General features: G+C 38.0%; 1 protein-coding gene across 1 annotated transcript in view; it reads left to right on the top strand.

The window, feature by feature from the left end:
- LOC129751796 (uncharacterized) overlaps positions 1-12859 on the top strand; it is a 342108-nt gene that overhangs the window by 522 nt on the left and 328727 nt on the right. Inside the window, exons 2-3 of the mRNA XM_055747524.1 lie at positions 64-398; positions 513-595. Coding sequence (XP_055603499.1) covers positions 102-398; positions 513-595 — 380 coding nt within the window. The 5' untranslated portion in view covers positions 64-101. The remainder of the gene's footprint in view (positions 1-63; positions 399-512; positions 596-12859) is intronic.

Below are 12859 nucleotides of genomic sequence, written 5' to 3'. Positions count from 1 at the left end.
ACTAGTTCTCGACATTGGGACGACTTGCAGCAGTGCGCCATTAATCCATTCTAAAAATTTCAGTTTATCCACTCGGCTGGTCAAACGAGAATCGGGCAGTAATGGCAGAACCTGCGGTGGAAATTCCACCTTCGCCCCCGATTTCCCAGTCTAGCGGAGAACCAGCTGAGGAACCAGCTCCGGAAACTCAACAGCAGGGGGAGCAAAATGCTAATAACAATAGCAATGGCAACAATAACAACAATAATGAAAACAACAACAACCCACCACAACCTCCACCTGAAGGTGCCGGAGGAGGAGGAGGAGGAGCTGGAGCAGGACAACAGAGACCGGGAGGACCCCAAGGAGCAGCTCCGGGCTTTGGCCCGAATCCGAATCCGAGGCGCAATAATGGCCAAGTAATAGTCGTTAATTAGATTACCACCCGTAGCAAAAGCAGGTTAAAAAATAACTAATTTTGTTTTCTTTTCTTACTGTTTGTATGGTCATCCTGGTCGTCTGCCAACTATCAGAATCCGCTGATCAACGTGCGGGATCGGCTGTTCCATGCTCTGTTCTTCAAGACCGCCATTGCCTACGCGCAGATGGTCCCAAAGTAAGTAGGGATATATCTCGTATTTTTTTGTTCAAGGATTTATCAGTTTGCTATCACACATTGTCTGTTGATAAAAACAAAATTTTATTGTTTATACTATTATTAATTTTAAGCACAGTCTCTTCAAACATCAATGCGCTTGTTTCAATAATATCCTATTTTCTTAATTTAAACCCTAAAGAAAAAATGTGTAAGGAATGCAAAATTACCTGATTTGGCCTCACCATTCGATGAAAAATGTTTTTTGCATGAGGTGTTTACATTTTGGATATAAGAGGATGGAAATCACTGGATTTTCAAAAAAAAAAAATAAAACAATGAAACCTCTATGGACCTTACATTTGGAATTTGGTAATCCAGTTTAAATAACCAGGCTGTTCTATTTTACAATTAAAACGTTAAATTTTTTTCAAAGGTCTAGAAAATTTGACAGTCTTTCTAAAAGGCCGTTCAGTTAAATAAACAAACAAAACACGATTTTTTCTTAAAAAAAACATGCAAGTAGATTTTCTGTGCATTTTTAGTTAAGTAACCGAGTGATCGAAAACGCTCACTGAAGTTGCTATCGAAATACCGGTATTCAGCGGAAGATGTTCGAAACTTCTTCAACCAAATCAACCGATCGTAAGTTGAAAAATGCTAAGTCTGTTGTATATTGCCAGGAATATCCCAAGTCGTGATTCGCAATGATTTTCTAAATTGTCTAAAATCAGTCTTTAAAAGGAACGTAAATACCTGGTGAAAAACGTTCATTTTAATCTTTCATGAATCTCTCGAATGGTAAAGAAAATTAAAAAAAAAAAAATTACAAATCAATCAATTCCAAAATTAGATTATCAAAATCAGATTCTGAGGATGTTGCCTTTGGGACTTTATTTCCATTGATTTGATTTGGAATTTCAAGCTCTCATTTAAGACTTCAAATTTAGGCCTTCAGAATCAGAAACAGATAACTACCCAAATATTGATATCGAGAAAACGCGCTTAAAGTTGTCAAATTGCTCGATTTATCATATACTTTTTAACTCGAGCAGTTTAAAGTCAGTCGAAAAAGTGTTAAAAAATGTAAATCTGAGTATTCAACCTGATATAGATTAAAATAAGAAGAATAGGTTGGTAAACTTAATTGATCATTTTGGCACATATCTCCCTCTGATTTTGAGAGCCTTAATTTTGTTTGAACTGAAACGAATAATATAGTAAGGATTCCTTACTAAGGAATTAGTGACAAAAAAAAAAAACTTTTTACTTATGTGCATATTATATCTAATTTTTTCGATAAGTTTTTAAATTCAATAAAAAATATGATGGGTTAATTTCTGATAGTTTTTACTACTCTTAGAGTCTTAATAAATTGTTATTGAAATAACCAAACTTTAAGATTCAGAGTGAAATTTCTTCCTAAAATCTAAAGGTGAATTTCTTCTAACACTTTTAATTATAATTGTTCGGATGAGCTAGAAGCAGTTACAGTAATGTAATTGGTAAAATCTTGAAATCCAGTCGTGGTGTATTGATAAAAAATCACAAAAAGATCTTCCGAATGTTTAGCTTGAGCTATTCGACTTTTAAAGGGATTTTATCTATCAGTTCTAGTTTTAGGAATATGGCGTTTAGAAGTTCTGTAATTAATCAGTTTAGAGTGAAATCAATTATTGATAACTGATGAAATAACTTACCTACATTAAAAAAAAACAAAAAGCATCAAAAGTAATAAATAAAATAATAAAATTGCGTGAAAAGACTGATTTCACAATTCGAAATTCAAATTTTACCAATAATAATAACTATACCAAAAGTACACAATCAATAACGAAAATTATTTCTAAACCATTTTCTTACCTATGATTATCGAACAAACTAAAAAATTTATATATTTTCCTGATATTTTCAAAACAAATCAGAATGAATGTTTCAAATCAATGATATTTCCCGTAAATCATTGACAAATTATTCAAAATTATTGTGAACCAGAAATTTGCTTGAAAACAAATTCAAAGCAAATCAGGCAAATTTGAAATCAATATTCCGAAATACCAGAAAAAGAATGCAAATCAAAATTTCGAATAAAGCTTCGGTCATAAGAATTAATGTACAGAAATAGAATGCATAAAAAACAACAAATTTAAAAAACAAATCTGAATTCTCAAATAAATTTTAGATCAGGTTTAAAACCAACCATGATTAAAAATTGTTAGAATAATGATAATCATTTTTATTTATTACTAGCTGACCCGGTGTGCTTTGCTACACCTTTCAAATTCAAATGATATTTTCAAAAATTATTCAAATTTGTCTTGTTTTATTGGCATTAATTTTAAATCAAATTAATACATAATTCATAAGCAACCGCCATAAAATGAGAGCTACAGCTTGAGTTTCGAATTGCAACACAAAGATAGCTAAATCTAATATTCAGAATCTTGCTCTATGAATTTGTGTTAAAGATCTGATCATTTTAATCTGTCTAGAGGGTCTCAAATTAATCGTACGCAAACAATCTAACTTATAAAATATGGTTTTTTTTGCTTGATATGTTTTTGATTTATGCTAAAAAACTGAAAAGAGAGCCCCTTCACCTGTCCTTCTCTTCACCCCCTGCTGAATGGAGGTCGTGATCTTTTATAATCATACCCATTCGTTCCCAAAAATCCTTTTATATCAAATGTAGTTCCATTGGTTGATAAGTTTTTAAGCTTTACAACAAAATGTATATGGAGCCCGCTCCTTTCTTCTCCTCTCTACACTGTAAAGCGTAAGGGTCTCTAGCAAAATGATTTTCCATGTTAAGTTTTGTCCATTTCTCGGATTTTGTAAAAAAAAGTTAAATTAAGCCTCCTCCTCCGTTCCTATATTCAAAATTCTATCATCCTACTGCAAGAAAGGTATTGTTTTACCAAGAAAAAGTATTGTTCGTACTCAAATACTTTTTGATGCCAAATTTGGTTTCGTGTGCTCGATAAATTCTCTAGTTAAGCAAAAAAAATTGTATGGAAGCCCCCCTCCCCCCCTTTATATCTTTCCGTTGAAAAAAGGCCGGGCTTCAATTTATAATAGAAACACATGCCCCATGCCAACCACATGCCAAATGTGGCTTAATTTGCTCGATCAACTCTCCAATTATACTGAAAATTGTAAGGGAGACCTCTCCTCCTCCTTTTCATCCACCTCTTTGAAGGTGTTTGGGATACCAAATATTCATAAAATCATTTCTCGTACCAAAATATCGTTCCGTGCCAAATTTGGTTCCATTTGCTGTTGTAGTTTTTAAGTTATGCAGTAAAAAATTGTATGAAACTCCCCTCCCTCTTACCTTTCTCCCCGCTGGAAGAAGGAAGGGGTCTCAAACAATCATTAGAACATGTCACGCTTCGCAATACCCGCCCATGCCAAGTTTGGTTCGATTTGTTTATTTAGTTTTTGAGTTATGCAAAAATATAAAAAGAAGCCCCTCCTTCCTTTTATATCTTTCTAGTGGAAAGGGGGAGGGGTCTCAAATAATCATAGAAATATTTTTCATATGCAAATACCCTCCTATACCAAATTTGGTTCCATTTGCTTTATTAGTTTATGAGTTATGTAAAAAAAATATGAAGGAGGTCCCTCCCCCTTTCTACTGGAAAGAGGGAGGGGTCTCAAATAATCATTCAAATATTCTTCGTATCCAAATACCTTCCCGTGTCAAATTTGGTTCCAATATCTTGATTAGTTTTCGAGTTATATGAAAAATTGTAAGGTAGCCCCCCTCCCCCTTTCCTATCAACCCACTGAGAGGAGGGAGGGGTACCTCATATTCATAGAAATATTCTTTGATCCTAGATACCACCCCATACCAAATTTGATAACATTTGCTTGATGGGTTCTCGAGTTATGCAAAAAATTGTCTTTTGTTTGGGAGGCCCCTCCTCCCCTTCATGAGAGAGGGAGGGGTCTCAAACCATAATAGGAACCTTCCCCTGCCTCCAATATCCCCACCTGCCAAGTTTCACGCTAATCGGTTCAGTAGTTTCCGAGTCTATAGGGAACAGACAGACAGACAGACAGACAGACAGACAGACAGACGGACAGACAGACAGACAGAAATTCATTTTTATATATATAGATTCATCTTATTTTACATTTCTTTTCTTCATTTTCAATTGAAGGATTGATTCATAAATTCCTCTGTAGTATCATGATCATGAATTTGAAAAAAAAATGAAATCACGATTGAAATCACGTGATTGAGTGTAAATTCTCAATTAGGAAATAAACATTTGAACTAAAAAGATTTTATTCAATGATTATTGAATTTTATTTGATAAAAAGAAGAAAATGTTCAATTTTATTTTAAGACTGCCAGTGATCAAATTCCAAGATAAAAGCCTTTTCTAAAAATTCTTCCAGTTATTAGAATAAAACACTAATTTTTTTTAAAATATATTTATAATACAATATATTCAGTTATACTGCCAAGTTACATATTGGGAAATGATCAATAAGGAACTGATAAAATAAAAATAATGAACTCCATGTTTTATTGTAAATATTGAAAGCACAAAGATGATACAAATGTAGTTAACATTGCGCATTAGAATTAAACTTTCAAGCTGCTACTTCAAATCATTTTTCGAATTTTCTAAAGATAAATTAAAAATCATAATCGATTAAAAAGATGATCGAATGGAATGAAAATTAAAGAAACGTTGATAGATATTTAATCATAGGTTTTGAAATATCAAGGTATGAATATTTTGTCGCTTTTAATTGGAATCTTGGATCCTGGAAAGGACAGAGGGGGAAACTACAGTGAGCGAAATAAGAATAGCACCACTATGTGTTTTGCTTGTTAAAATATGAATGATTGAAAATTACGAAAATTTTCTTCCACAGATTGTTCTGAATTGCTTAACGTATAAATCAAGCATAAGTTTACTTTTTTGGACGTAGCAATTGGCGTTGAGGACCAAAAATGTGAAAAAGGGGTGCGAAATAAGAATAGAACCACTTGAGTTTTTCTAACAAAAACAAGATTATTTTCAAAAATTTACTGTGTAAAAGTGAATAATAATGCTTCTACGAGTTATTTGAATAGATAACTGCATTTTAAAGAGTTTTCCAGATTTCTAAAGGATTTCAAAGGTTTTAAAATGGGGGTTTTAAGAGATACTCCTCTAGCGTTAAGGAATTAAATATTTGAGCTGTTATTCTTTATCAAATTACTAACTTTCTTCATTAAAATGACGTGAAATGATGAAACAAACATTCGGGATTAATTTTTAATCAGAAAAAATAGGTTCGAAATCAAAAACTTTTATTTTGTTCAGTAAACCACACTTTTTTCCAGTTTCAAGTCGTAGATGGCAGCACTATCTTGCAGTTAACACCAAATTTTGTCTCAATATTGATTTTCCAGGTTTATTTAGGCCCATATTCATCATTTTGAGGAATTTTCCCATTACAGTTTTGTGGAAGTTCACGCTGCAGAAAGCTTTTACAGATTTGCAAAAGAATCACCAGCACAAAAATGTACAATCGCCAAAATCCCTGCTCATTTCAACTTCCAATTCAATTACAAATCATACCAATAATACTGCTAGCGGTCTGGTCCATCAAGCTACATCCCAAAGTATAACTTTATTCTGATAATCGGTCCAAAAAAATCACTTTTAGTGACCTTGATGCAATTCTATTTTTTTTTTTTTGATTTAGTGATCTTAGAATTTCCAAAGCGTCCAACTATCCCAATTAATCCCGGATATTCAAAAATGGGCATTAATTTGATTAAATGGCAAGATAGTGCTGCCACCTATGACTTAAAACTAGAGAAATAGTGTTTGATTATTAAAAAACATTAGTATTTTTGAATTCCAACCTGCTTTTTGGATTCAAACTCAGCATCAAATCTATGTTTCATCATTTTGCATCATACTTATAAATGTTAATGAAGAAAGCAAGCAGTTTGATAAAGTTTTATAGCTCAAATATCTAATTCCTTAAATCTAGAGGAGCATCTCTCAAAACTCCCATTTTAAAACCTTTGAAAACCTTTGGAATTCTGGAAAACTCCTAAAATGCAGTTATCTATTCAAATAACTCGTAGAAGCATTATTATTCACTTTTACACAGTAAATTTTTAAAAATAATCTTGTTTTTGTTAGAAAAACTCAAGTGGTTCTATTCTTATTTCGCACCCCTTTTTCACATTTTTGGTCCTCAACGCCAATTGCTACGTCCAAAAAAAGTAAACTTATGCTTAATTTATACGTTAAGCAATTCAGAACAATCTGTGGAAGAAAATTTTCGTAATTTTCAATCATTCATATTTTAACAAGCAAAACACATAGTGGTGCTATTCTTATTTCGCTCACTGTATGTTTTTCTTATTAAAAATTTAGTTTAATTAAGAATATGTTTTCAAAACACAAAAAATCAGAATTAAACAACAAAGACAAACTTATAAAAAAATGTTTCATAAAATTTAAATAGTTTGAATTTTAAATTTGGTAAATTTATTTGAAAATTAAAAGAAAATATGAATATGATAAAGATAAGTTTTTTACATTTTAAAAGGATTTTTTCTTAATATTCTCGTCTTACCATTTTAAAAACATATTAATACTTTATTAATAACTGAAAGGAACAGCATTTTGGTGCCCATGAATATTTATTTGGAAGATTTAAGCGTGCTATTTATACTCGAATCTTTCGTCAAATGTGAAATCAATCATTGATAGCTGATGAAATAACAAATCTACGCTAAAGAAAAAATCTGATTCTGAATTTGTTTATAATACCTTTTTATTTTTATTTACATAGTATTCCGTCTCACGACATAACTTGACGAACATAATTCCTAAAATTCACTCGGTCCATGGCAACCGTTCTCCAATTCCTCGGGCACCCCACGTTCGCCAGATCACGCTCCACCTCGTTCGTTGCGCCCCCGCTCGTCTTGTTCCTACCGGATTCGTAGCGAACACCTGTTTTGCAGGACAGTCGTCCGGCATTCTCGCAACATGTCCTGCCCAGCGTATCCGGCCAGCTTTCACCACCTTCTGGATACTGGCCCAAGCAACCAGAATTCCCTTAGAAAGGTTCCATAGAAGCTTAATCAGCTCTCGTTTCTGTCTGAAGAGAATGCTAATCAGCCCAAAATTTAAGTTATTAAAGCTACTTTCAAGTTCGTTTCACTGGCTGTAGGGAACGCTATACAACCTTTAAGGGAATATCAAGAAACTCTCAACGCACCAAAAAAAAATCCGGTTGACAGATCGTTCTGACAACCAGATGACAGACTGCTGAATGGCCGGTCTATCTAGAATTTTCTCATTGACATGTTTACATAATTACAGGTTTGTTGTTGTCGTTTACTCACTTTCGAAGCCAAAAACCGCTGCTTACCGCCCCAAGATTCGATCCACTGTTCTCTAGGTTAGAAGTTATAACCTCTAGCCGCTCGACCATACCAGCTCATGCTCATCTGCTGTCTAAAGATGTATTTAAACGAGAGAGTTTTTTAAACTCTAGAGTTAGAAAAAAAATTATATGATAAATAAAATAATGTTAAAGGTTGTCAAAATTTAAAGTTTTACTGGTTTCAATGGACTTGCATTTATTAAAAAAAAACACAACACATTCTAATCATAATCTTTATTTATTCGTTTTTTTCTCAATCGCACCTGTTTTATCACCAATCAAATTTACACACAATAATTTACACTTTGAATGGATCACAGATTTTCTAGGATTTTCGGAGGGCATTTTTGGTGATGATGATCCGCAATAGCGCAGACTGGGGGCCTCCAGTACACCGGTCTTGACCAAAAGGATTCCATATTTTGCAGACGGGAAAATTGTTGATTATGATTAATATTTAGGTCCGCCCAGGCGGAGCTGCCTGGTTTTCACTGTATCCATGACGATTAAAGGGTTTCCTGACTAGGTCCAGTCAGTTGTTGATGCACCCCAGCGGCTCAAAAGTAATTTTTTCCTCCTGGAGGTGAATCCCACTACTTCCTGGCTAGCACAAACTTAAAATAATTGAATTGCATTGAATTTTCTGCCAATGTAAACAATCCAAAAAAAATGACAGAAATGTCAGAAATATTGGACAAATCGCTTAAAATTCTCCTAAAGGTTCCAGATGTGATCTTATTGGTTCGTTAGAAAGAGCACAGCAGACACCATGATTGCCTTTAAGGAGATGTCGCGTAAAAGGTGCATTGAAGTTCCATTTTTAATTCTTTAGCCCTTGAGAAGGCGATAGAAGTTTCTGAGTAACTTTTACGTAATATGAGTCCCTTGGAAGTACCGTAACACCTAAGTGGAACCAAATGAGAACTTCGGAATCCCGTGTTCAAGTTAGTATGCGACTTTTGGTTGCTTGGGGGGTTCGCCGTAGAGTCGCGCGAGCTCGTGGTTCATCATTCGCCTCCACACTCCGTTCTCCTGTACGCCGCCAAAGATGGTTCTTAACACTCGTCGCTCGAATACTCCGAGTGTACGCAGGTCCTCCTCGAGCAATATCCATGTCTCGTGCCCGTAGAGAACAACCGGTCTAATGAGCGTCATATACAGGTTAGACTTCGTGCGAGGGCTAAGTCTTCTCGACCGCAGTTGCTTGTGGAGTCCATAGTAGGCACGACTTCCGCTGATAATTCGCCTCCGGATCTCACGGCTGGTGTCATTGACTGCGGTCACCAGTGAGCCGAGATAGACAAAGTCTTCGACTATCTCCAGCTCGTCGCCGTCGATCGTGACCTTGTTATTACTGGACAAGCGGGTTCGGTCGGTCTCGGATCCGCAGGCCAGCATGTACTTCGTTTTGGACGTATTAATCATCAACCCAATCCTTCCTGCTTCGCGTTTCAGTTTGCGGTAGATGTCTTCCACCGCCGTAGATGATCTGCCGACTATATCAATGTCATCGGCAAAGCAGATAAGTTGACTGGATCTGTTGAAAATCGTGCCCCGCATTTCGCCCACCGCTCGTCGAATAACACCTTCTAGCGCCACGTTGAACATCATGCAGGATAGACCATCACCTTGTCGAAGCCCCCTGCGTGATTCGAATGAACTCGACAATTCACCCGAGATCCGCACACAGCACTGCGTTCCATCCATCGTCGCCTTGATCAGTCTGATCAGCTTTCCGGAAAAGCCGTTCTCGTCCATTATTTTCCATAGCTCGTTACGGTCGATCGTGTCGTATGCGGCTTTGAAGTCGATGAATAGATGGTGCGTAGGGACTTGGTGTTCACGGCATTTTTGGAGGATTTGCCGTAATGTGAATATCTGGTCCGTCGTAGACCGTCCCTCCATGAAGCCGGCCTGATGACTTCCCACGAATCTGTTTGCTTGTGGCGTTAGGCGGCGGAGTAGGATTCGGGACAGCACTTTGTAGGCGGCATTGAGGACAGTGATCGCTCGGTAGTTCTCACAGTCCAATATGTCGCCCTTCTTGTAGATGGGGCATATTACCCCCTCCTTCCACTCCTCCGGTAGCTGTTCTATGTCCCAGATCCGGACTATCAACCGGTGTAGGCAATCGGCCAACTTGTCTGGGCCCATTTTGATGAGTTCAGCTGCGATGCCATCCTTCCCAGCCGACTTGTTTCTATTCAGCTGGCGAATGGCTTCCTTAATTTCACTCATCGTTGGGAGTGGCTCCTCTTCGTCGTTGGCTACGCCGGCGATGTACCTTCCCCCACCGTCTTGATCTCCTGCATGTGCGCCGTTCAGGTGTTCATCGAAGTGCTGCTTCCTCCTTCTGATCACCTCACGATTGTCCGTCAGGATGCCTCCGTCCTTATCCCGGCACATATCGGCTTGCGGCACGGAGCCTTTGCGGGATGCGTTGAGTTTCTGATAGAACTTTCGTGTTTCTTGGGAACGATGCAGCTGCTCCAGTTCCTCGAGCTCCTCCTCCTCCAGGCGGCGCTTTTTCTCCTGGAAAATTCGGACTCGCTGCCTCTTCCGCTGTCGGTGATTTTCCACATTTCGACGGGTGCCTCTTTGCACTACTGCCGCCCGCGCGGCATTCTCTTCGTCCATCACCCTCCTACACTCCTCGTCGAACCAGTCGTTCCGTCGAGATCGCTCCACATAACCGATGACGTTCTCCGCAGCACTATTGATGGCTGTCTTGATGGTATCCCAACAGTCCTCGAGAGGGGCTTCACCAAGCTCGCCCTCTGCCGGCAGCGCTGCTTCGACCGATTGCGCGTAGTCTGCCGCGACCTCAGGTTGCTTCAGTCGCGCGATATTTGATCGAGGCGGGCGCCGGTTGCGTGTATTGTTCACTACGGAGAGTTTTGGGCGCATCTTCACCATCACCAGATATTGGTCTGACTCGATGTTGGCGCCTCGACAGGATCTGACGTCGATGATGTCCGAGAAGTGCCGGCTGTCAATCAAAACGTGGTCGATCTGTGATTGCGTTTGGTACGGTGATCTCCAGGTGTACTTGTGTGGGAGGCGGTGCTGGAAAAAGGTACTACGTACGGCCATTCGTTTGGAGGCGACGAAATCTATCAGTCTGAGGCCGTTTTCGTTGGTCAGCTGGTGCGCACTGAACCTTCCAATTGTCGGTTTGAATTCCTCCTCCTGGCCGACCTGAGCGTTGAAATCCCCGATGACGATCTTGATATCATGTTTTGGGCAACGGTCGTATTCACGCTCCAGCTGCGCGTAAAATTCGTCTTTGTCGTCACCGTTCTTCCGAGGTGAGGGCTGTGCACGTTGATGATGCTGATGTTGAAGAACCGGCCCTTGATTCTCAACCGGCACATTCGTGAGTTGATCGGCCACCACCCGATCACGCGCTTTTGCATCTTTCCCATCACTATAAAAGCTGTTCCAAGCTCGTGTGTGTTGCCGCAGCTCTGGTAGATGGCACGACCATCTGGGTACGTTCGTACCGTGGAGCCCTTCCAGCATACCTCCTGCAGCGCTACGATGTCGAATTTGCGGCTCTTCAATTCGTTGGAGAGCACGTGGGTACTGCCCACAAAATTTAGAGATCGGCAGTTCCATGTTCCAAGTTTCCAATCGCTAGTCCCTTTTCGTCGCGTGGGTCTTTGCCGATTTCCATCCGAAATTTGTTGTTCGTTGTTCGTTGCTTATGTTTTTTTGTAGTCACGGGCTCGCAAGGCCCGCAGCTAACCCCACTATCTCGCAGTATGGGAGTCCCTCTCCCTCATGCGGCAGGATTTTCTAGCAAAAAACATCTCGTAGCTTTCAATAAATTCTAACAGTAGCCCTATAAAAATATGTACATTGTCGTACTTGAAGTCGAATTTCAGAGTTTTTACATAATTTTATTCACAAGATGACACACAACTTAGTCACGCAAACTTCGTCAAATGAATGACCGTTTTTTCTATCAACACGCTAAACTTGTTTTAAGTACAAAACCTGTGAATTTTATTCATTTGACAGCATTACGCTTGTTCATTTTCAACCATCATCATATATTCTCCACATTAGCACCCGACTCTACTCTGTATTTTCAAATGTTCAGTAACAATGAAATCTTAATAATCATTTTTATTAATCAATCAAATGTACTTTTATGTATTGATTTTATTTAGAGAATTAAAACGTTTTTTAAATTATGTACGATACGTTTTTTTTGTGGAGATGTGGAGATGTGGAGAATATATCTCGCGTGAGCTTTCATTACGTCGAATGAAACAAAATTTGAAAAACTGAGATATTCACTAAAAAAGCTTCATTATAACATTATCTACTTATATGATTGATAAAAATATCAATTTAAACCCTTTTAATATATGAAATTTAAGACTTTCAAAATGACGAATGAAACAAAACCTTGATTGCCAATTTCTATGTTGCTTACGTCCCTTCTTCCAAACGGCGAATGTGCAGAGGAAGAAAAACCTAGCACATTCGCTATGGATTCCAAGAGCAAACAAGTGTATACAGGTAGAGGTTATCAGAATATCAACCTGGCAATGAATATTATTTCAGATTCTTGTTTTCAAGCGTTCTTAAATCGATACTCGAGCAGGCTTTCGAACGCTGTAAAATAATGCAGCAAGGAAAAGAAACCGAACAGCAGCAGTAGCAGCAAACATAACAACTAACAGCAGAAGGCTGATCGGCAGCAGCCTGCTGCTGTTGATCACCCAATCACCCGATCCACACTTTTATTACGCATTCACTAATAAACCGCTACACTCGACAACTCACAAAGTTAACATTCACTATGCCGAGAAAATTGAAAATTTACCGGTAATTGCCTCAGAAACATTTGGGCGT

This window comes from Uranotaenia lowii, chromosome 3 (genome assembly GCF_029784155.1).
Source record: "Uranotaenia lowii strain MFRU-FL chromosome 3, ASM2978415v1, whole genome shotgun sequence".
NCBI lineage: Eukaryota > Metazoa > Arthropoda > Insecta > Diptera > Culicidae > Uranotaenia > Uranotaenia lowii.
The sequence above is the reverse complement of the archived record's forward strand: the minus strand, read 5'-3'. Positions and strand labels throughout refer to the sequence as shown.